The sequence below is a fragment of the Aythya ferina genome, assembly GCF_964211825.1.
Source record: "Aythya ferina genome assembly, chromosome: 2".
Lineage (NCBI taxonomy): Eukaryota > Metazoa > Chordata > Aves > Anseriformes > Anatidae > Aythya > Aythya ferina.
Genome location: NC_140297.1, coordinates 46,538,159 through 46,563,514, shown reverse-complemented (window position 1 = coordinate 46,563,514; position 25,356 = coordinate 46,538,159). Strand labels below are relative to the sequence as shown.

Genomic DNA, 25,356 nt, shown 5'->3' with positions numbered 1-25,356 from the left:
TTTCTAGTAAAGACGCTTTAATTTTAGATGTTATTGCATGCAACACCTTTGGTATATGGCACCTCCGTGCATCATTAGGTAAGAAACAATCATGGTAAAACATTTGGAGAGAAATTCTCAAGTCACTGAGTCCCGTGCTGCTTGCAAAACTGCAAGCATCCTAAGTAACTGCACACCTAGACAAGCCAGATGTTTGTATATAAAAGCCACCTTAAGTCATATACCCATGGTCCTCTGCATGAAGATGAGACCCTCAAATTTTACAAGGCACAGAAGCTGAGGGACACGCACAAAAACAGAAGCTATTATTTACCTTATTGCAAGAGGTGGTTTTGAAAGGCAGCTAGATGACTGAAGTGTAAGTCCCACTAGAAATCAAGAGTTATCTCCACCATCATTTCAAGACAGTTGTTAAATTCAGACTGATGACCAAAAAACACAAAATGTGGGCCCTTATAATGGATTCACTCATACACTTTGCATTTCAGAGAAACTGCCTGCTGGAAACATTATTTATTTTGCTTTACCCTGCTTCTTATCCTTATTAAATAACCAAGCATCCCTAACAGATGAAGTGAAATGCATTAGTAAACAGCTGAATGACAGCATTGTCATTTCTCCATCAAATTCTTACTCTTCCTTGGACCACAATGTCAAGATACTAGCAAAATGTGAATGCTACAGGCTTCTGAACCAAAGTGCAAATTGTTTTTAGAATTTTGAAACTTTTTTTTTTTTTTTTAAAAAAAAGCATAAGGAAAAAACATTCTTTGGTATAAAGTCACACTGCTGTTGAAGTATTATAACATCAGTTGAAAATCAGAGAAAAACCCGTAACTTTACTTCTGAGCCAGATGAGCCCAAGCTCAAGTATTCACACTGACTTACATGCATGGAACTCTTCCAGACTGCATACGTGGTCTTTCAGTACACTTCCATAACAATCACTATGTTAAACACATTGAATTTTCAAGCCGCAAGCTTTGGAAATGACAGTCTGCCCCCCTTTGCTTAAACCTTAGGATAAGGAACCCATGTGTGTGCAATTTGGAGCTGCCCTGAGCACATGATGTGGCCTATGTCTTCAAAAAGTCACCAGCAAACACTCAGGACAAAGGACTGGTGAGAAAGGAGGAAGTACTGGACAGAAGATTCTCCCCACTCTATTAGCTGCCACAGTTTTAAGCTGGTACCGTTATGAATTCCTTCTCCTGAAATCCTTATAATAAAAGCAGGAGTATACCTTTGCCATCTATTTCCACAACCAGACATGTACACATTTCTGGAGTGCTCCACTGTCTGAGTTTACTCCATGTTCACTCTAAAACTGGAAGCTACCAATAGCTGAAGTTAAAAAAAACAAACAAGGCCAAAACAGTATCAAAACACATTTAAAAATAACACTCCTTTTCTGTTTCCTTTTTTTGTTTGTTTTTATCCCCCTAGAACCTTGTCCTTACAGGGTACCTTTATTTCCACAGGAAACTGCCATGCCTGGCATAAAATTACTCCTCTAACCCCTCCTGTTCCTTATCCTCTAGGAAGGACGTACTTGTATCTCCATTATTCTTCTCATTTGTGTTATCTCCATTGTCCTCCAATTCCCTTGATTTCTGATGAGCAAATGTGTAAGAGTCCTGGTCTGTTTCTGCCAGAGGCAGAGGCTCCTCTGTGCTAGGAGAGCGTTTAATGTCTTTTCTGAAAGAGAATGGAGGTGGAGAAGGTGGCAAGCTACCCATGGGCCCATCAAAAGGCCGATACACATCAACTTCTGGATTGACTGAGCCATTGGATTCCTTCAGCAAGTGCCCATAGACCATAGCATCATCAATAACTGCATAGACGTGAGAATCGTTGTTTTTCCTATCTTTCTTGAATAGGCGTTGCTTTCCAGGCATCTGGGTATTGACGTTAGCATTGTATACTCCCACCATGGGATTCTGGCTTTTCTTCTTCCTGTTACAGAGTTGAAGTTGATAGCAGGTCAGGAACAATACACTGCTTAGTGCATTTAACTCCAATAACGACAGCTTCTGTTTACCCACCCCAGCTACAGTGTCAGACAGTCTACCTGGATTGAAGGCTATACTAGCGATCTTGGGAAAAATAACTGAGTCTGGACATGATTTTTTAAAAAGAGCAGATATGAACTTTCTGCTATTTAGTTATCTGTTGCTGTTCTGCTGACCCTGAAGTTTGCAAGATTAATTCCAGCAGCCTTCCAAACACAATTGGAACATCCCAATTACACAGCGCTCTAAACCTCTCAATTTGCACAGGCATTAATAGGACCTAAAGACCATCAGACCCCCACAAAACAAGGCTGAGTGTTGCTGAAGACAAGTAAAACAGCAGATCTGCTATGAAAGTCAAACGAAGTTTTCCTGGTTTTGGTGCAACTATTCTGAAGGCAGAAAGTCCAAATGCTGAAAAACTGAAGGGTTTATAAGCCTGTATTCTTAAAGCCTTTCCTGTGAGACAGAGAATTGTGCCCATAACTGCTCTAATCATCATATTGCACAAATTCATTCCAGCTTTACAGATTCATGACCAAACCACCTGTGTGCCAGCACTGAGCATGAGCATCAGAAACGAAACTATTGATGGCTTCAGACTGTGCTTGCATGAATAAAGCTGTTTGTGTTGGCTTTGCACAATCAAGTTCTCTCCCCAAGGGCTCATCTCATAAAAAATTTCTCCTGCTTGATGTATAAACTCCAGAAGAAACTGCTGGAGGTTGTGTAGATGAAAGATAGGTCTTAAGATACCTGCATGAGCATACAGCTTGTTTTAACAAAGTCTTTTCTAGAGTCACATACAGAGCAACCACATTCATTGTGACTTCCTTTCACATTAATCACTGAGGAAGTCTAACCGATACCTCGCTTCCAGTACAGCCAGAGGCTTGTACCAAAGCAAAGCCAGACAACACACTGGGATTGAAGTACTGTGACCCCAGGAACACTGCTCTACTCTAAGATAATTGGTTTAGAATAAAGCAATGTTCTTGGAGTTGCACCACTCCAAATAGATTGCTTATATCATGCTTCAGACCCTTGTTTGAGGGATCCATGCCAACAACATGAAATAGTGGGCCCAGTTGCTCTCCCACAACACCTTCTTAAACCTGTAGCTACACACATGCTGGATTATGGATTACTTACTTCTTCTTAACACAGCACACAGTGAGTCCAATAGCTGCAAGAACTCCGGCCCCAGCCAGCACAGCAAGTATCACTGCTAGATCTGCAAACAGACAACAAGGTACAAGAACACTGAGCTTTCTCCTAAAAGCTGGTTGGGTTTGAACCCCCTCAACAGTTTTCTATGGGTATCAGTTGCATGCAGAGAAGATGTGCGTGCCTACAGGTAACACAAGCAAATTCCAAGAGGTTGGCAGCCAAGCAACGACAAACTCCTGCTGCTAGCAATGGACCACAGCCACATAAACACCCAATCAACCCTCCCTCTGCCAGACTGTTAGCCCTTGGTGCAAGAATTCAATACAGCTCATGTGCTGTTAAACTTACCTGCAGCCTCTCAAACTTCTGGCTCAGCATGCAGAAAAGAGAAGAAAGCATGAATACCTGCCTATCTCTCTCCACAGGAAATAGTTACTTTCACCAACTTCCCCTCAATACAATCCTTTCCCCAAAATACAAGAGTTATATTGACTTGGGGTTTTCAAAGAGTCATAAAATTGATCAGGAAAAGTCCATGTGTGAACAAAGAAAATTGCCCCATGTTTTAAAAGTATGCATTACCAAAAAAAAAAAAAAAAGAAAAAAGAAAAAGGAAAAAGACACTTGATACAGTTTCTGGTCTTGCTTGTGTAGCCAGTCCTTCACAGATGATGCAGAAGTGCAAACATGAAGCAAACTTACATGCATCTGAGCAAAGCCTACCACAAAAATGCCTTTCTGTTTTTTAATTATACGTTTCAGAGAGATGAAAATTAACAAGAACGCAGATTTTGCTGTCAGCAGTCAGGGCACTCTCCACTAAACAGGGTGAGCCACCCCAAGGATTATTTCTTATTCATGTGAAAATAGAATAAGTGAACTGCCAACGCTAAGTAAAGACTACTTAGATGAATAATGTTGCACAATCAAATTCTAAGCTGTTCACCAGGTCTGTGACCTTGGGAGGGAAAAAACACCACTTGATTTTTCTGTACCTTCTGGCTGTGATTCAAAAAGCTGTATTAAATGAAAGCAAAGCAAAAAATAAACATGCAAATAAAAACAAAACCACCAACCACCCGTTCTCAGTCCCCCTCAGCTATAAAAGTCAAACTTCCACCACATTAAAACCCCTCCCTTCTCCCCAGTACCTAGAATTACTCTGTTGTAACTTCCAAAGGGTTTTGATGGGACAGGCATTTCAGAAAGCAAAGATCTCATAAAAGACAAGGCATGCAGAGCAGCGTGCATTATTGTTCCCCCAATGGAAAGAAATAAAACAAGCGTAAAGCAAGCCACGACAAACTCCCAGAACTCACCGATCTGTTTTTCAGCCAAGGTCACCCAGAATTGCACGGTCAGCTGCATGTTGTCTACAGGCTTACAGTTGGAGATGTTCACCCAGAAGTTGTGGTGCATGTTTCGGGGCTCAGGCAGGAGCTCATCCTCGCGGCGCACGATTTCCTCTGCCCCTGGTGTCTGCTCCTTTATGTTGACGTAGGCACGCCCCGTCTCGCAGGCGATGCCCATGCGGTCCTTGGAGAAGCCCAGGCGGGCCACTTGCTTGCTGGGCACAACTACGTACCAGGATATGGAGACGTAAGGAGGTAGACCGTAAGGCAAGTTGGGACTCTGCAAGTAAATTTTAGCTTTTGGATCTGGGCTCACAGTGAAAGTACACTCATCTGTAGTGAAGAAAATGAATACAGGAATGAAAACTTACTTAATTTCAAAACCTTCTTTTTTTTTTTTTTTTTTTTTTTTTAAAAAAAAAAAAGCTTTGTTTCATGTAAAATTATCCAGGCTCTCTTCTCCATAACAAAAAAGTATCACTTACACTCATACTCATGACCAGCAGAATTTCTACTGTCAAATTACGTCTCAGTACCAACAATACAACACACCTATCATCTCTTCTATATCAGTAATCATCACAATTCTCACAGATATATCTGCAGAATTTCCTACAACCGTCTGCCAACCATCTGATCACAAAGCTTTTTCCTTCTTCCAGCAACAAATCACCTCACTGATTCAGATAAATACTGATCCAAGCAGTGGCTCCTGGTCTAGACTCTAAATATTTGAGCTCTTATTTCTACGTATTCACGTGTTCTAATAAATGTACTGAAATATTTAACAAAGGGGAAAAACATACAAAACAATACCTTACCTTTAATATGTGGCACAAAAGACATTTTCAGATCCTGATGATTAGAATCATTGAAAAAGCCTTTGCCAAATGTTTTTAAGGAGATGGTGATATTATTCCTCAACTGAATCTTTTCAATGGCTCCACCAGGACAGAAAATTCCAACGTTCAAGTCCACTTCTGGGGTGGCGCTAACAATGCTGTAACTGTAGCTTGTGTTACACCTCTGATCTGGAAGGTGCTGCTGCAGTTTCAAGGACGGAGACGTAATTTCTACATTTATCATTTCGGGAGCTATGAGCTTCCAAATAAATTTATGCAGCAGAACTGGCAGTTGGGTAATAGCCTTGGGCACCGAAAGGGCATGGATCTTCTTCTGACACCACCGGAGATCCACACAGCCTGCAATCACAGAAACAAACCACAGTGGTTGTGTTTTCTTTTTCTTGCAGAGGAAATACCTAGGAAAAACAAGTTCTCTGGTGTACTGCAGTACAAATCTGACAGGACTCTGTCATATGTATATTACAGATTCAGATAAGCATTTAACTAAGTAGGTGTCCTCTCTTATTAACCATTACCAAAATACGCAGTTTGTAGTTTAAGAGATTTCCTTAAAACGACACAGGACACCAATGGAACTGACAAATACAAATGTATGCAAAATTCCTTGCTCAATAAATTACTTTTGCTACGTTATCTGCTTATTGAGACAGTTGCCAACTCGCTAAAGTCCAGATCTATACCTTAAAACTCTTTTTCTAGTATTTGAAAGCATTTGTGAAAATCCTGCACCAAAGGGATATCCAAATGGCACAAGATGCATTCCTGATGGCCACTTTGGTCCCACATTTTCACAGGCAGACTTATGGCTCTCCTGTCCTGTTTCCATATTTTGCAGTTTCCAATAAGAAGATTCTTCCATGCCTTTTGTCATTTCCCTTCTAGGAGTAGTTATGCAGTTTCTATTTTTAAAGGTAGGATGCTGCAGTGAGCAACAAGGTCATCTCCACATTCATTGTACCCATCCCCCAGCCATTCAAAGCCAAATTTCCATCCACCCATTATTTAAAGCAAGAGAGGCAAGGTTTGGCTGAGCACTGTGGAAAAAGCAGGTGGAAGCACTTTCTAGGAAACAAGATCAAGCCACTTGTGTCATACTTATGCCCTTTTCAGCTGTGATCCTCAGGTGGGACAAGTCCTTGCAGAGAAAGGAGATCTTGTAGATGGCGCCAGAGACCAGCGTCAGAACGCGGTCGCAGGTGCGAGGATCCTTGCAGATCAGGCACATCGGCTCAGACATGAGCGGGACTCGGCTGGGCCAGCCTTCAAAGTGGATCGTTACCGTCATGTTCCGCTCCTTGCTCAGGTCAACCAAATGGGTGACATCTGCAACGAAAAAGCAAACATCTCAGAGCAATTACTGGCAAGCAAGCGTGGTGTGAAGCAGAATTTCCTCCATCTCTTCTCACACCATTACACAAGCAGCTGTTAAAGCTATTTCTACGTTAGCTAAGAAAACATTACTTTTTTCCAGCAGTATAATAAAAACTCAAATAATATCATATTACTCCAAGAAGTTTGAGCCTTTCCACACACAAACCCCGCTTCCTTATCACTTTTCAGCCACAACAGGATAACCTATGCTAGTTCCTTTTGAACAGGTAAGGTTACAATGCAAATAGTTCACCGGGGAGCTCAGCTGACTACGCTGGATTTGTTTTCCCTGATATGTTCCTTGTATTCCTGTCAGAGTCAGTCTTACTGGTGACACAACTGCTGATCATAAACAAGTGTCTCGGTTCTCAAATGCTGAATTTAATGCAAGATCTCCACCTCCGAAAACTATTTTTTGGGGTTTATTTAGTGTTGTTTTTTTTTTTTTTTTTTTTTTTTTAAGAGCCAAGATGAAAAAAAATTGCCCAAAAGCAGCAATTAGTACATCTGCCTGTCCAGAGTCAAGTTGAAGATTAAGCTAATTTAAACACAAGCACCAATATGGTTCAAAGGGAAAAAACTGTGAAGTGTTCTACTTCAGCAAAAGTGCTGATGGTCATCATGAAGGTCACTGAAGCCTTCAAAGACACTTCCCCAAAGCCTTTTTCTGTTTGGCAGTTAAAAACACACTGAGATGCCTCAAATTAACAAAAAGTCTGTTGCGGGAAGCCCTGCATCATCTCTGACAGCCTCTCTTGATCAGCTTGGAAAGATCTGCTCAAGGAGGCACCTCCCCAGCAATTTAAGAAGTTTCTCAAACACCTGGGAGTATAGGACATTCACGGGGAGCATACTCCCCAAATTTTAAAATCAGTTAATAGCAGGATGCTCAGCCTTTACAGGATAACAAATACTCTAGGGATAAATTTGTCTGCACTCCCAAAAGCTATAGCACAGGTAAGGCCAAAGTGCCTTGATATTTTCATCACTGACCCCAGGAAGGCAAAAGGACAGAACCCTGGAAACCACTTCCAAGCATGTGGAGGACTAGAAGGTGATCAGGATCTTCCCTAAGAAGGGAAAAACATGCTTGAAAAACCTGACACCCCTCTAGAATGACAGGGCTGGCCTGAGGTGAGGCAAGAGCAGCGGGTGCTCCCAGACTCACTGATAAGTATAAGCGAGATAAGTGGACAGCGAGGTGGACTCGAACTGGCTCAACTGCAGACCTCAAAAGGCTCGTGATCAGCAGCTCAAAGTCCATCTGGAGGACAGTCAGAGTTCTACACCATGGGTTGGTACTGAGGCCAAAGCTGCCCGATGTTTTCTTTATTGACTGACGAGAGGACAGAGCATACCCTCACAACGAGTTAGCACAGGCAGGAGGACTCAGGGCAGACCAGCTGGAAAGCAGCTTTGCAGAAAGACCTGGAGGTCCTGGTGGACATCAAGAGGAATACAAGCTAGCAATGTGTTGGCATGGGCAAAGACAGCTAACGGCCTCCTAAGCTGTGCTAGAAAGAAAAGAGAGGACGTGGAGAGAGGTGAGACCCCCTCTGTTAACTAACTTCCTGAGCAGAGACCTCACGATGTTTGATTTTCAGTCACCATTGGATTCGCTGTATCCAACCTATTTCCATGCCGGATTTAAGCTGAGCCAAATGAACACTGCAGCCAGAAGACCTGTTTCTGTCCGTCCTTCCCCCATTCTTAGCTATGCCTTCCAACCCTTGCCTTGGGCTGGCACTGCCTGCTGTGCATCTTTCTGATAAACTGGATGGAGGGCACATCCAGAGGAGCCAACCCTGCTTTGAAAAACACTGATCTCGCTTTCTGATCAATGCCTGGGGGGAATTGGGATCCTGACGTCTCCCTGAATGCTCTTGCTGGATGGCAATCCGGTCACAGAGCTTCTGTTGGGCCTGTTGCTGGAGCACCACCGCCCCAGCTCCTGTCCTGCAGCACACAGGTGTGTGAAGCCATCAGGAGCGTCACACCATGACTGCCAACAAATTCAGAGCACCGGGATGGAGGCTGGCTGACTTCAAAAGGGCAGCCAGTGCCCCCAGGGGAAAAAGGGTTGTACTTGCAGTGTTTCAGCCAGAACTGGGAGTTGCAGTGCAAAATAGCCTTGATCTAAATCCTCTGGACAAGCTGAAGGAACTGAAATCCACATTAGTCAAATGCTCCATTTTGCTGGGGCTGGCTGGGCCTGCAGTTTTATAACACAGTTATTTGTTCATTGGATAGGGGCTGCCATATTCCTATTACTTAGCATGGCAGCTTTTGAGCTCTGCCAACAAGAGGTCAATTCACATTCGCCCAGATGAAAGTCTCCATTTTCCCATTCCCAGGTCTCTAAGCTTCCTAGAAAGTGAGTTTACACTATGCCAGTCTTATTAAATAGTAATCTGAGTTAACATGCACAAGGAGAAGACAAATATTTCAAGTTTAGTTTCTAACCCCCCAAATCTGTATGTAATCACTCTGATGATACGCTTCAGCTATCCACTGATTTAAGCTACAATTAAAACATTTTGGTAAAGATCCCACATGAGGAATATCTATTTTAGTTCTCTTTGGTTCAGCTGCAGGCCCAGGGCTTAGTCATCTTGGTACATTCCATTTTAACTAATTCCTCAAAACACCTCTATTACAAGGAAAAAACAGATCAGCCAAAAATGAGATGAAAAAGTGAGACCCTGAAGTGGTTTTGCAGAAGGGAGAGGAATCCAAAGGGATAGTTTCATGCAAGGTTTGATGTACATTTTAGATTTCATGACAGACAAGCAACTCTGCCTTTCCACAGCACCCTCAACCTTCCTTACACATGTATCCCTTGGATATCTCCATAAGTTTTGTTAACTTCAGTGGAAGAGAATGACAGCTATGATAGAAGTAAAGCTGGCACATACAGCCCGTGCAAGAAGCGAGCCCAGGACTGGAGCCTACCTCTTTTTCTGTTCCAATTCTTGCACGCTTGAAGTACTGAGAACAGCTTGTGAGAATGTGCTATTGTAAATCAATGTGTTGTCTTTGCTTCTAGGCAAGGCTGGAATTTGAACCTTTGCTTGAAATGAGTGATGTCATTCCCGAGGCACCTAGCAGCCTCTCCTCTACATACCTGCAGTCACATCAAAATGCTTCACCTAGACAAGATTACTTATCGTGTGTATATACAGCATACAATTTCAAAGCCACTGCAACACACTTTCTTATCCTACAGGCTCTAAAATTGGGGCCTTTCTTGCCTCCCTGAGAACAGCTACTGTTCAGGGATTATCCTACATCAAAAACATGCAGGTGGCCTCTCATTTCTCCACCATTTCACTGCTGCGAGCCTGAGAAGTCTGAAGCAAGAATAAAAAGGTGCCCAGATCTCCAAAAACAAACCAATCGTTTATGTTTGTGTTTTCCAGTGAAGATCAGCAAATCCCCACTGATCTTGGGCAGGATAATTCTAAGGATAAAATAGAAGTTTTTTATCCATTCTCTGAAACAGTTTTCCCAACTTTTCATATTCCGTTACTTTCCCAGTTTCTTATTTGTGGAGACTTAAGAAAATTCTTGAATGGATTAGGGTATATGTAAAAATAAAGTTCTGAAATCACAAAACAAGCAAGATATTCTTCTCTTCAGGCTCTTACAACATGATTTCCTTCCAGATGGCCCACTTCAGGCTTCACTCCTGATACGGTGCCTTACTGCAGTGTTTATGTATGCTCCTTAGGAGCAACTCCTGCACAACAATCTGAGAATAGACATATTAAAGGGGAAAACTTTCCAGTTAAGTACAGTTTACTGCTGAATTCCTCTTACCAATTTTGCCTAACCAAGGCTTCAAAAGAGCTGTCTTCCATCACACGCTATCTGGGCAGCTACAGAAAAGTCAGAACAGTGGTAAGCAGGGATGACAAATACCTTTTCCCACATAAGATAATAGCAGTTGTAAATACTCAAAACATCTGGAAGAGGGAGGGGAAGGAGCAGAGGAAAAAGATATGGCTATGGCTGCAGCCTTGTTCACAACTCATAACTATCATGTGGAGTGACACACATCAGATCCACACGGCACTCTTATGCACTGTTATGCTGTTAACAACATGTCTCTGATACTGAAGAAAGTATCTGAAGATATCTGATACTGAAGTATCTGATACTGAAGAAAGACAGTAAATATATACACACACACACACATTTTTATTACCAGCTGTAATTCCTATTTTCAGCTATGTATCATAAAGGCTTTAAGGAAGAAAAAAAAGAGGGGTGAATAAAATAGCTTTTTCCTGTATGGGAAATCACAGCATACAAAAAGGCAAGAGGTCAGGTGGAAATCTTCAAGTCTTCGCCACAACCAAGCACAGAAGCTAGGATTTTCACCACAGGGCGATTCAGTCTTCAGCTTGGTTCAGATTTTCATCTGAATTCAGATTCAGAGGTTTTCAGCAGCTAAACACAGTCAAGATTAGGTCGAGAAGTGATTTTGATTGGAAAATAGCTGTATTTTCCTCTTATTTAATGACAAGCACCACAGACAGCTGTGGAATACCAAAAGGTTTGGGAAGCTTTGAGAATATGCAGATATTGATGTATTTTTTTTTAATAAGAACCATGTTTAACTTGCACACTACAGACAACAAGCTTTTTTTTTTTTTTAATAAAAATTTCAATACCATCCTGAGGGCTGAATTTGAATCTTTGATGGAACTTATATAACTAAAATCACTCATATAATCCTAAGAAATCCCTAGAGAAACCACTGCTCTTTCATAAATCCAAGTGGTTTATTACTTGCATTTCATTAAATAAATGGCAATCTGTTTTTTTATTTTTTTTTTTTTTTTGGTAATTATCAGTTTGTCTTCTGGTCATAAATATATTACAATTCTTCTTGCCTTTTTTTTTTTTTCTCCAAAAAGTAGAACAGAGAGATAAAGCTGATTAACTAAATACAATATTTTCACTCTGTCTGGCTTCCGAGATGCAACATGTGATTTGTTTAACAACAATTTCAGGAGGAGTTGTTGTTCATGAATGGAGCCAGATCAGACAGACAAAGAACAGAAGATGGAAGTGGTGAGATCGTACAACCCTTTAGCACTCAGAACACACAGTGACACACAAGCTTAGACAATTTAATCAAACACTAAGGTTTTTGCATGATAATTGGATTGGATCCCCACAGAGAGAACATAGGCTCAAGGAAGTGCTGCCCCATGCTTACATTCATTACAGTGTGCAAGATCCAATACCACAGATATTAAAGGTATTTTCAATTACATGACGTATACCTTTGGAACAGGAAAGGAACCTCCATTTACAATATAAAGCATAAAATCTACAGTGGTGTTTTTAACTCCATTGCAAGTTGCAACAAAGCCAGTTTGTATCTGCAAAAGGAAAGAAATAAGAGATAAATGCGCAGAGAGACAGAAGGGGCAAACCAGTACTTACTCTCATCAATCTGAGGATGCTGAACAACGACTTGGAAGAGCAAGCGGAGGATGCCTGGGTTCTGAGCGTCCTGATCACAGCCCTGCAGGGACAGGTTGAAACTGCCAGCAATATTGGCAGGCTGGCTGTCACTCAGCTTAAACACCTCCGGGTTACTGACAGAGCCAGGAAGGTAATACTCCACTCTCTCCTCCTTCCTCTCGCAGTTGGAGAGGCTGTAGTTGTGGAAAAACACACTTGCTCTCAAGTTGGAAGGAACCACGAACTGCCACGTCATGAGCTCGTCTTCTGGAAAGCCCAAGGGATAGTTTGGGGACATCAGCGTGATGGAAGACTCCCTGTTCAAAATGGATTCAATAATGCATAACCCTAAAATGAGAGAAACAAGTCACGCAAAAGCATTAGAAATTAGAAAAGACACACCCAGCATATGTAGCACTGCAGCAGCAGAGCATTTTATCTGACAGTGAACTCACCCATTTCAGTTACAGGTTAGCTTATTGCAGAACCATCAGACTAGAACCTATACTTGAGCTGATACTATTGTCTTCAATTACAGAAAGGGAAAAGGATATGCTAGCACTGTATTTGCAGTGCAGCGGGTCTACCTGTCAAGCACACGGACAGGCCTATACTTTTCAGAAAGGAAATTCCTACTTCTTGTCCTGGCTTTATGAGAGTAAATACGCAGCCTGACAACTGCATCTGTTAATACCAGTTCACCAGATTTCACAAAACAAAAGATTAGAGCTTTCAAATCAGCACGCAGCTCTCAGTCCAAAAACCTCAGAGATCTAATTAACAAAAGCACACCAGGACAGAGCCTCAAATGTGCATGATAAAACAAGAAGGTGAGGCATGGAGATCGTGTAACACGCCTTGTACTTGGATGAGTCTCGGCACTTGGCAGAGCGAAGTTATGTACACAGAGATTACAGCCCCACTCTAGGATGCCAGCAACGATGAGCAACTGTGAGGAGTGCCATGCCTCTCACCTTCCCAAACGTTTCAGCAGTGCCATGCAAGAGAAGGGGTGACAAATCTCCTTTTTTAGCCACTGTGGAAGAAGCCTTCTAGAAAGATGAACTTAGATCAGGTTCCATCTATAGCTGATGGCAATAATTACACAATTCAAGTAAAGAGCAAGAAAATCTCTGAAAGGGGGTTTGTCATGAGATCACAAACTAACTCACTGACTGCTATACACATTTCAGGTATTTTAAGAAGATTATTTTATGCTACTGCACAGGTTGAAACAGATATCTGCAGTTAAGCACACAGACTCATGTGCCTTCCAGGCATTGCTTCCCCTTTTCCCACCTTCCTCTCCTGCAGAGAAACATTTGTTTGAGACTCAAACAAGTTAAGGAAGCTTTATTTCAAACTAAAGAAACACAATTATACCCTGCAACCAGCAAATAAGTCTTCTGGCTCACTCTAATTATGCTAGCTAGTCTCATCCAGATAAAAACTTAAACATACCTGTTTTCTTATTTTTAAGTTTTAACAAGTTTAAAGAGACCGAAAAATGAGTAACATGCACCAAAAGCAGCAACACAACAGCTTGCATGATGATTAGGTTAACCAATCAAAGATATTTTGACCCCACCACCACCACCTAGAAAAGAAGATCGCATGGGGAAGGTAACAGTGGATGACAGATTACTCCACACTTACGTTTTATGGAAGACCTGTTTGCGATGCTAAAACCCGAGGTGGTGAGAGCAGAGTTCCACGGGAGGTACAGAGACATGACAACTCCTCCCAGCAGTTTGACGCGAGACACTGAACCATTTCTGCAGAAGGTGCCAATGTTAACTGTGGCTGTATCTATGCAGCTGTTGATGTTGTAGTTAACTAAATCCGGACACGACTCCCCTGGCTGAATCTGTCTTAACCACGGGGTAGCAAATTTCAGTTCAAGTCCAGCCTTTGTACTCGCCTTCACGTCCCAGATAAAAGTCCTGTTAAGGTGAGGTAGTCCTGGTGGGTAAAGATGAACATCTCCGAAGGGGCATGGGCCTGATACACAGTCTAAATGCAGAGAGAAAACAGCCATGACATACTACAGAAAGCCTTCAAGTAAGTGACGATTTTGCCACCTTCCCCTTAATTGCTTTTTTAATTTTTAGTTTTTACATTGCACTTCTTAACTTCTACTCTATATAGATCAGAAGACACTCCCACAACATGGTTAAATGCTATCTTTAAACTGGACTCCTATCCCTTAGGGCAGACAGGATAAACCTGCTTCTAGGGACAAGCCAGGGTGACTAATAGGAGGTATTGTCTGTAGTATTTCTGCATTGTTTGATGAGGAATTTAGAAGGTACATAGTGAATAGGGTATGTGAACAGGGCGGCAAATGGACAGAAGGGCGAAATTCAATATTAAGAAAGCTGGAAATCATGGATCGAGAGAACCAATTTTATGCTATCTCACTCAGAACTGTCATATGATGCCTGTTAAATAATTAAGATTTCCACTGCTTGCTGCAAACCACCCCTTCATTTCATTGGTACCCTGATGAGCAACCTGGGATCCAGATTTTGCAGAAGTGATGAATAACAACTGCCAATGAAATATTCTAGGGATAACCTACAGAACTTTTCTCTGAAAAAGCCAGCTTATTGGTGTTTCAAGCTGGATATCAAAAATAAGTGTATTTTATTCCCAGGCTTAAATGAATTAAAAATACCACAACTGTATCTCACACACACACCATGAAATATCATGAATATTGCTATTTGCATGAACCATATGAATAAAACTCCAAAATAAGAGAACTGTCTTTATAACAGGGCTTGAACCCAAAAATAGTGAAGATACAGCCAAAAACTGACTGCCAAATGAAATTTGGGATCTAGCTGAGAAATAGTATGTGTTCATACCATTAAAGAATACGTTACCACATGTACACAAGCTAAAGATAATGTTCAAAGCAAATGAAAGTTTAGTACTAACACCTCAAAATTTTCAGCTTCTTGATGTCAGTAGCATTCATTTAATATATGGAAACACAGGCACATCTCAGTGTTTCTGCTGTCCTTATAGACACAGTCAAGTTGTTCAATGATTATGATGCGTGACATATTGTTATCAATGCTCACAGGCTTTTGGCAGGTAACAAGTCCCTTTGGTAGGGTCAAAAATTGCAGGAGAAAGGATAGCAGAAAGCAGCTAACACAAACGCTCATTTAATTGTTTTTTTGTTTGTTTGTTTGTTTTTTTAAAAGATGAGTTACATTCATTCTGCCAGACATAAAAACAGTCTTCTTTTAACTCGTGTAGTTTCAGTAATTTGAGGTTATTTATTAGCATCCAAAGATTTCTTCTTGCCCAAGATTATGGGAGATACCTTGATATAGTAATAGGAAAAAAAAAAAAAAAAAAAAAAAAAGGTATGTGGTTTTACAGGAAGAAAACTGCCATGAGGGGAAGAAATAGAAACATGCATCTTACCAATATTCTTCTGAATTTCCATGATGAAATATTTCTCTGGAGTACTACAAGTGAAGGTAAAAGTCACAATCTCCCCAGGTCTTATACGCAGGCTTGAACTGAAGGTATTTTTTACACTAATTTGACAGCCCAATGAAACACCAGGTCTCAATTTAATTGTAACTGTGACGTTGTCTGCCGCACGAAGAGGGATTGTAAATGAACCTAAAGAAAAAAATGAAAAGGTGCTGTGTTACTAGTAGGTAAAAGCATCACCTGCCTCTCCACACATCCCTAGAGGTGCCATGTTTTCAGAGGGAACATTTGTGCCTGTCCCAAAGCTCTTAAGCATTGAATCTCCAGAAAATACCTGCAGCTCTCCCAGCCCAGCACGGATGATGCAGAGATCCACTTGCCGCCTGTGCTCAGAGAGAGGAATAAATGCAATTTGTGGAGGACCACTTCTGCTCCAGTTCACTGGTTTTGTGGATTTTGCATTAAAAAAGCAGCTCGGCTACTCCTTTCAAATTTATGTCATCCAGACTTGGACTTTCAGTCTGTTATGCCCATCATACAGCCTGCTTGGCTTCTGAAGGTCCCTACAAAGTTGGGTACACAACGTATGTGCAACACCCCTCAGCAGCAAGTAAACTGTGGCCTTGGGTGGGCTACATGTGCTTGGATATGTCCTCTCCATCCCTGCTACAACCACCTTCAGGTGCTGGGGAACGCATAAAAGCCTGGGCAGCCTTCACACCACCTCCAAGGACTACTGAAAGCAGGAGCAGCTCCCACACAAAGTACTGGAGACACAGGATGAAGTGGCCGCTGAGCAATCTGGCACGGGATGGGTGGTGGTTTATCGAAGAGGCCTGCTCCTCCAGAGGGACACCTGCAGGGCCGTACAACAGAGCTCTGCCCACACATCATGTCGAGAATCATCCTCGTGCTGATTAACACCAATTAAAAGAGTGAATCTGGCAGCCAAGCACCCCAGGAAAGCCCCTGTGGCCATCCCCATGGCCAGGAGAGGTGCTAGGAAGGTGGCAGCGAGCAGTTGGCTCAGAAGCACGCATCTCTTGAGCACCACGGGCTGCCACTGGAAATGCTCCAGCTCCGGCTTTGCCAGCATCGAAGTCTCATGGCTAGGGAGAGCAGGGCAGGTGGTGGTCAAAATGACGCCCAGTCATGGCTCTGTTTGAGTTTTGGCGGTCTTGGGCCTCTTCTGGACTTGTAGGCTTTTCTGCGCAACCTTGAGGCCAGGCCCTGGAAATAGCCCGCCTTATTTGCTGCCAGGATCAAAAGGCTTCAAACAAAAACCTCAAACACCGAGAGGCCAAATTTCTACACATACTTGCAGTGACTAATTTATCATCCCTCTATACCATTAGTGAAAAATTGGGTCACTTATTAACTTCCCTACAGCTTTTAAGCTAGCTGACGGCTCACACCGAACTCCCCAGCCGAAGATAAGAACCAGTGACGTTTGCGTTTCTGCTTTAGAAATGTTTCCAAGAGATTTTCAGTCTGGGTTTTCCTGACAGGGAGAGGCAATAAAGAAGAAAAAAGATGACCACATACAAGGGAGAAAGGTTTGTGCTGAAGGCTGCCATGACAGGCTGGATAAACCATGGGCACTGCCGTGCTCTCGAGCCAAAGTCCTGGAGCAGGTAGGGAGGGCAGAACTGGCTCCTCCTGGGCTGCAGGTCACCCTGTCACACACACATATTTCCTCCATATCCCATCCATGTGATGACACTCCAAACACACGGGGAGCAATCACAAGGGAAGCTTCCCAGGAGTGGGGAGAAGAAAACAGCAACGTCAGCAGCAAGGGCTGTGCCACCGTGTTTGTCGAGGCAAAGCAGTTCCCAGAACAGAAAGCAAAACTACTTCCAGGCTAGTCCTGAGTTGTTTTTCCATACTACTGTACGTTTGTTTGTTTGCATTTTAATGCATTTAGAGCACAAAATATCCTTTGGACACAAAGGATGTAATTTTTCTGACATTTATGCCACCCAGATACGTAGTGCTAATAGCTTAATACCAATAATAAATACCTACAGACAAAAGAGACTCCTCTCTTGCATACAGCTGTCACACTCACCTATTGTTTTTACAAACATTGCTGAAAAGTCTGCTCCTCACTTCCTCGACAAGCAGTTACCTCTTCTCTTTCCCCCAACTCTGAAACACCACAACCACACGGCCAGCCTGGCAGGACTGAAAAACAACCCAGCCCGTCTGCACTGAATGCTCCTGTGTGGCTCTAAGGTCATTTTTAGTCACAAAAACTAGGCTCAAGCTCTCAATATTTTGAATACTGGTTTGAAATAAGCGAGTACGGCCCTCCTGCTATGGTTAAAGAAAAGCAGCATCTTCGCCCGTCCCTGAGAGACCTGACTTCTGCTCCCTGGTAATTTTGCCCCAAGTGCTGCAATGATCCATATACCAGCGGCCAAATGCATCGCTGCAGGCGATAAGAGTGCAGGTCACACACCTGATTAGGCTCGGCGAAGCTACCTGCTGGAAACACACACAGGGGCAGGCACCGAGTTAGGTCACGGCATAAACAGCTTGTGAAAATGAAGGTCCACAGATAATCATTGTTGTCAGAGAAATAACAGCACAGCGCCATAGGTCAGCAGCAGTCAGCTGCTGGTGATGTGCTAAGCTAGATTAAGCTATCAACTCTCGTTTTTGTAGGAAAACGGGGAAAAAAGAACCATGCCAAAAGGAAATACACCCAGCAATCCCAAAGGCACTAAGAACGAATGACTAAATGGCTAAAAAGCAAAAAAATATAAAAAATAGCCACATACATGCAGCAGAATAGAGACTACTTAAAAACCATCTTTACTGCAGAGCTTTTATAAGGATCAGCGAATCTCCTCGTGACTCACGCTGATCTGTCTTTGTCTATGATTCCCACCACATGCCTTTTATTTAGGCTAACAGTAACCATCCACATTTCTCGTAACGAAGGAATTTCCGTGCCTCATCAGTGCTGCACAGAGATGACACACAGGATATTCGAAGGAAGAAGGAGAAGCATTACTGACGCTGGATCTGCTCTGTCTAAACAACGGAGAAATAGCTGGGCTGGAAACGTCAGAGGTGAAGTCCTGAGCTGGCCTGGATGGAGGTGGTTCACAGACTGGCTCTTCTCATCCAAAAATATTTTCCTTGACGTGATTACAGCCCTGCAGTCTTCCTCGACCATTTCTTCAGTTGCCTCAACCTTGATCCGCATTTTCCCTGCTGCTATCGTATTTCATTACTGCTCACCCTCATTTAAGGCTGTGTCCCCACAACCATCTCACCACCACATCCTTTAGCACTCAGTGATGCTCTTCTCTCCGCAAAACACACCTCAACCAGCTTGTTCTCCACAGCACAATTTTCCCAACACTTACTGCAATTTTATTGCTCAGAGCCTCTCCAACCTGACTTCAAAACAAACCATATTGTGTAAAACAAGTGAGATTATTCCAGGGAATTCAGCCCAAACGCCTAACACTGATCCCCTACTATTTAATTAAGCATTCTCACACGGATATTTCTTCCTGTGCAAGACGGGCGTGTGAAGCAGAAGGTAGCTGGAGGGTGGCGGAGGCGGTGGCGCTCACAGAGAGCATGCGTGTGTGCGTACAAGGAAAAGACTTGGCAGGACAGGGGTTTATGGCTACGCACAGCTCCTTGCTAAACACAATAGGGGAACAGAGTCCAACCAGCATTCACCCATTTTGGCCGAGTGACTGGATTTTATTGCAGCAATTTATCCACAAGGATGATTGTTGCACGTGACTTCGCTGGATGGATCAAAAATAAAAAAAAAAATTAAAAAAAAAATAAAAAAAAAAGGCAGACCAAGAAACCTGCCTTAATGACTCTTTGCCAGCTTGAGCCCTGCCATCCAGTTCATCCCCAGCACCCACTGCCACTCTTCTGGAGATGCCCATCCTAGATCCCCTTCTCACTCCGCAAGCCCTTAACAGCATTAGCCAGGGCCCCACACACTGTTTATAATAATCTTCTCAGCTCCTAAACAGAGCTGTAAGCAGCAAACGGAGATCGCTATCACAATCATAAATTACAGCCAATCCTGCTTGCTGTCGGCTGCCCAAGTCCTTTCTGCTGAAGGCTTTCTAAAGCAAATGGGAATTTTGTTTACGCTTAAAATGCAAACTAACTACTCTGCTGATTGCTTAACGACTTCCCATCTTCCAGCGCCACGGGATGAGGTCCATGTTTTGTGAAATGATTATTTCCAGAAAATTACAGCCTCAAATCTGCAGAGCTTCTGCACGCTTTGGGACAGATGCTGCTGACGACTGTCATCCCAGGGTAAGCACCCAGGAGATGACACCTGATTCCTCAGCCACCACACCAGGGTCCCCTCATCTTCACCCAAGGTTTATACCCATGGGCAGGGGGGCGAGATGTTGTGCTCCCCACTCTCCTCCCAGCAGGATCTGTGCAGGGGAACGGTGGCATGAGCCACCACGGCTGGCGAGGCTGCTCACTCAAAGGCAGTTAATTCATCAGGTTAATTTGCAATGCCTCCCAGGCATGAAGTACCTTGATCTCAAAAAAATAACTAAGTAATTACTCAAGTTTCAGTAATTCTACCCCCTCTCCCCTAGAACCTTTCCAGAAAGTGAATTAAGACACTCATAAGTCATGTGTGAAAGACATTTTCACAAAAAGCTTTTTCAACAAAAGTGGGGGGGGGGGGAAAAAAAAAAGACACTTTGGGACTTGGCATGGTTATTTGTGATTACAGAAGGGAGAGCGTTGACTGTGGGCTTTTTCCTTTTTCCATTACTTGACTTCTGTTGCTTCTGTTGATGTAGGAAGTGGAGCTCAGCAAATGCGATTTGTAAACTGCCAGCCCATGTACAATGTACAAAGTGTAAGAGGCACGGGTCTGTACAACCCAAGGAAACACCACACCGGCAGGAGAACCACAAAGACAATGTGCAAGTCACTGCAGGAGCCTCCCTCGATCAAAGGGATGTTTGCTTACACGGCTTATCCCCGGGTTGATGTGAGCCAGCGAGAGGACAGCATCTCGGAGCATGCCTGTGCAGCTCTTCAGTCTTGGCTCTGGTTAACCACGGTGGAAGAGCGCATTTCACAACCAGCAGTCCCTCCCATGCCAAACATCCTGCTGACAGCTCTTTGTCTCTCCTTTCTGAGGAACTTCAGATCACCCATTTCCACACTTGGCACTTTGCCCATCTTCACACGCTGATCTCTCGGTTCTGCCCATGGACCCCGAACAGCCGGGGCCAACTCCGAAATGCTGGCACGATCGTACCCCTCAAAACAAGCCCTTGGTCTGACAGAGCGGCCACACTCCATTTGTACCCTAAAAAATCAAGAAGCACAGCTTTTTGCACATCCACCAGAAGTTATGGCACGTTTCTTCAGCTGCCTCCCATCAATGCCATCCACAGTGGCCAGGTTCAGCCAGCCCTCGCCTTTGCCATCAGCTAATAAAGAAGCAGAAGATTTTGCCCTGGTACAGCCAGCAGCTGGCTAAGGGCAGCACAACCCACCTCCTTTCCTTTGCACCCTAGTGGCCCAAGTGATTCCTGAACAGCAGCAGCTTGCACATTCATACCTCCATCGTGCCAGAGAAGTTTTTGAGCCAAGGGGTGATGCCCAGACTACTAAAGTCCTACTAAAAGGCTGCCGAAAGTCACCAGGTGCTCCTCAGGAATCGGTGGTGGTTTGGCTCCAACCGGGGCAGCAAATCCTCCTGTGCTGCTGCAGGTGTGTTCTCCCCTCCAGAGCTAAGGTTTGGTCACCGTAATACCAGGGCAGCCTCGCTGAGGCAAAAAAATATCCTACCCTCAGCTGGGCACAGGTCTATAAATCATAGAAATCAGTTGAGAATGTGTAATTGTACAAAGATTTTAATGGAAGCTTAGGAAAAGGACACAGGCTGAGCCATGCAAGGAGCTCTCAAGCTCACCATCCAGCTACAGGATGCATGATCTGAACACACAGGGATACAACTTCTCACCCAAATGCACGCCTCTGTCACTCCCCAGGACCTGGAGAAGGCCGTATTTTACCTCAATTTCAATAACCAAGGTTTGTTTGTTTCTTTCCCCTCCTCTCCCAGTGGTTCTCCTTGTACTTGCTCTTCTGAGTAGACACAGTTATAATTAAGTCATTAACTAACTGCGGATCCAGCGGAGATGCCATCTGTCTGCCAACGCACGGGGGAAACGCAGCGCACAGAATATACAGAAACCCTCCTAACGAGGCAATGCAGCACCTAGCCTGGCGGGGATCTGCAGGAACACACACATTTCACTTCTCAGGTGTGACAGAGACAAGTAAAGCACCATAAAATTTATTTAGAATCATTTCAAGGCCAGATACTTTAAAGTAACAGAGCACAGAAAGACGAAAACAAGGTCCAAGAATGAAGAAAAAAAAAAGATTAAAAAAAAAAAAAAAAAGGAAAAAAAAAGTTCTTCATCTATCACTTACACTATTTTGCAACCACACTGTTCCTGTCACGGGTCCCAAAGTTTACTGCTGCCAAAGATCCTCCTGGTGCCCTCCTTCCAGAGGTTAACTGTTGCCTCATGGCTGCAGCAGTCAACACAGGTAAAGGCCAAAGCATCTTGCTTTTGCTCTCAGCTTGCGCTATTTCTGATATGAAATATTTCTGTAATAAACCTCAGGAGAAGGCTGAGCAACTTTTCACTTAGTTTATTAGATGTGAATTCCAAAACTTATCTAAAATACGTACGCATATATTCCTGGTGAAACTTTAAGCTAGTACAACCAGAACTGGGTATAACCATACACATATTTCTAGAGAGTAAAAACTAAGCGCTTAGGACTGATAAGGACACGAGACAAGCAAAAACCACTACAACCACATACTCATGTGCATCAGTTGTGGTCTTAAAAGGAGAGATCTCGATCCAACAAGCAACGCAGCAATTCAGAATGGAAATAACCCAGCTCGCAGGGCCTTTCAAAGGAGCACAAAGGGGCTGGTTGTTTATATTCTGTCAGTGCTAAATCAGAACACCATAAATATGTCTGATAACAGCTTGCTTTTCTAAAAGCAGCAGCTTTTATTTAGATTCATGCATGACTTGAATTAGTCATTTGGGAAGAAAAAGGTACCTGGAGGGCAGAGCAAGAAACAATGCATTTTTATTCGTGAATTCACTTATTACAGCAAGGATGCTTGAAACACAAATCCAGAAATACCTATCACTTAAGGATACTTTAAATCTGAAATATCTGCTTTATAGACTTCACAAAAGTGTGATCAACTTCATTACTACTGCTTCAAAGACATATTTTAACTAGAAAACACATTTTAAAAGGTCAGGTATGTAATACTTCATTCGCACTCCCACATCTACACACAGCGACTGCACCAAATACTTTCCTCTAGTTTTCCACCTAGAAGTTAACCTACGTTTTATTTAACAATTTACATTATGCCTAAAGTTGCATCCGAAGAAAAACCACAGACGCATCTGAAGACAACGTGACTGGTCATGGTTGACGTGCATGTTCCTACAGGAAGTAACGACAGAACCATGTGGGCTGGGAAATGTTGGAGGGAGGAGAAAAGAAGGGATTTCTCTGAGGATGACAAGAAACAGCTGTAAAGATGCGTGCACCAAGACTCGTAGCTGTCCCACCAGGGCACAAGCAGTCCCAGAGAAGATGCACGTACCTCAATGTCACCTGGTGTGTGGTTTTGTGCACAGAGCCCATGCCTGCACAAAGTGGCAGAGCCAGCACCGCTGTCAGCACCAGGACAAAGGGAACTCCTTAAAAATTACACAACACATAAAGATGCAGGGGGAAAAGTTAACTTCAAGTATCTTAGGTTTTCAGGACGAACCTTTGCTAAGGAAAACGTTTCAGCTTCAGTTTTGGTTGCGTAATGACAGGAGTAACTCCCAGCATGAAGAACACGCCAGGCATGCAAGATGTGCTCACCAAACCTGGCAAGGCGCGGTTCCCCTCCTGCCCTGCTTGCACCACGCCACCCTCCAACCCACCGTGCTGCCGAGACTCAGGCACCAAACCATCGGCTCTTCCAGCAGTCTTATCTTCACTTCTACTAGCTTTGGTTTCACCGGTTACTGACCAGAGCTATCGCCCATCACACACAAAGCAGACTTGCTTGGCTTTCCAGGGAACGCACCGCTCTCACCACCACCACCACCCAGCCTCCTCATGCTATACCCAACCAAAAACTAACAGCATGGGCTCAGCTCCGTGCTGCCTCCAACACGAGCTTTCGTTCTTGCATAAAGCAAGTATTAACTTGATTTTTTAAAACAGGAACCACATCCACGTGTGCTGAATTCAAGTTTGGATGTTTTAAACGTGATGGAGGGGAAGACGCTGGAGCAGATGACAACAACAAGCAATAAAATCAAAGACAATGTCTCAAACAGAGCTGTAGCACACCTCAAAAGCAAGCCCAGGAAGTTTAATGTCAGGCATCAAGAAGGTTTATGGGGAAAAAAGAAACAAAAGATTTTGATAAGATGGTTTGACCAGAGAACGAGGAATTATGTATGAATGGACAGCATAAGGGTAGTTCAGAGGGAGAATATCATTAGTAGGCTGCTCTGTTTCCCTCTGAATGCCTACATATGAGAAAAGATATAGTTGTGATTTTTTCATTTGCTACTTCAGCAATGAAAGATCTTTAGAAAGTCTGGCTCCTCTCCTTCTAGCACAGATCCACCTCTGGGCTTTTAAAGTTTCTTCTCTCTGCAAACAACGCACAACCAAGCATGGCATAATACTCGTCCTTTATCCTTTGAAGACAGGACAGCTGTCATTAATTTCACTTAGAAGAAAGGCATTAAATGTTTTACTTTAAAGTTTTAGACTGCGCAGCTTGAAAGTTAACCCTCAGAGCTGTCCAATTTTGCAGCGAACCCTTAGACATTGTTGCTTATAACGACGGCCGTGAGCCACACAGCAGTATAGTGAGTGCAGCCAGAAGTAACAGAAGCGTTAGAGGTCTGACTTGCGGCAGGCTCCTCGGGTTGTTCATAGTCACAGCACGTACCTCGGTGTTTATTTTGTATGGAGGAGTCATACTTCCAGGGTCCTGAACAGGACCCGTGGCTATAAGACAGACCGGCTGGATTTGAGGACGAGCACGAACCTCCTGAACTCACATCCTGCATTTTTGGCAGCCGAGCGGCTTTCTGAAACGGAGGAAAACCCCAGGAACCATCTTTGCGTTCCCAATGGGAACTTTTGCAGGGATGTGCCCACGGGCAGTGGGATTTCACGGCGCCTCCAGGAAGCTGGAGCAGCGCACGGCTGAGCTTGGGGCGTCCTGTGCCCCTCTCCCCCCAGGTACCCCAGCCGGGCTGCTCCCATAAAAGCTTTTTTTTTTTCACCTGGAAACTTCCCGGCACCGCTCACCCCGCAGCAGCTCCTTACAGGTAACACAGCTCCCTTCCCCATCCCGTCCCGTCCCGTCCCGTCCCGTCCCGTCCCGGAGCCCCTACCTTGCCGCCGGGGGGGCTGCGCCGAGGCGGCGAGGAGGGCGGCGAGGAGCGCGGCCAGCGCCCGGCCCCCCGCCATCTCCTGAGGCGGGCGCCGGCTCCCTCAGCTCTTCCGCCTCGGCACCTGGAGCTGGAGGCGGCGGGGCGCAGGTGG

General features: G+C 43.8%; 1 protein-coding gene across 1 annotated transcript; it reads right to left on the bottom strand.

The window, feature by feature from the left end:
• On the bottom strand, positions 1 to 25,356 carry CDCP1 (CUB domain containing protein 1). The gene is made up of 9 exons (XM_084509699.1): positions 25,206 to 25,356; positions 15,691 to 15,894; positions 13,906 to 14,262; positions 12,229 to 12,597; positions 6,496 to 6,723; positions 5,356 to 5,736; positions 4,502 to 4,867; positions 3,165 to 3,246; positions 1 to 1,956 (listed from the first exon to the last, which is right to left on the bottom strand). Exons 1-9 carry the CDS (start codon positions 25,279 to 25,281, stop codon positions 1,506 to 1,508), a joined length of 2,514 nt encoding a protein of 837 aa, XP_084365825.1. The 5' UTR covers positions 25,282 to 25,356; the 3' UTR covers positions 1 to 1,505.

Coding starts and splice junctions, on each gene's coding strand:
- CDCP1 (XM_084509699.1), bottom strand. CDS start 25,281: ATGGCGGGGGGCCGGGCGCTGGCCGCGCTCCTCGCCGCCCTCCTCGCC. Junction 15,895..25,205: donor GCAGCCCCCCCGGCGGCAAG/GTAGGGGCTCCG, acceptor TTTTTTCTTTAG/GTTCATTTACAATCCCTCTT. Junction 12,598..13,905: donor AAACAGGTCTTCCATAAAAC/GTAAGTGTGGAG, acceptor CTCTCATTTTAG/GGTTATGCATTATTGAATCC.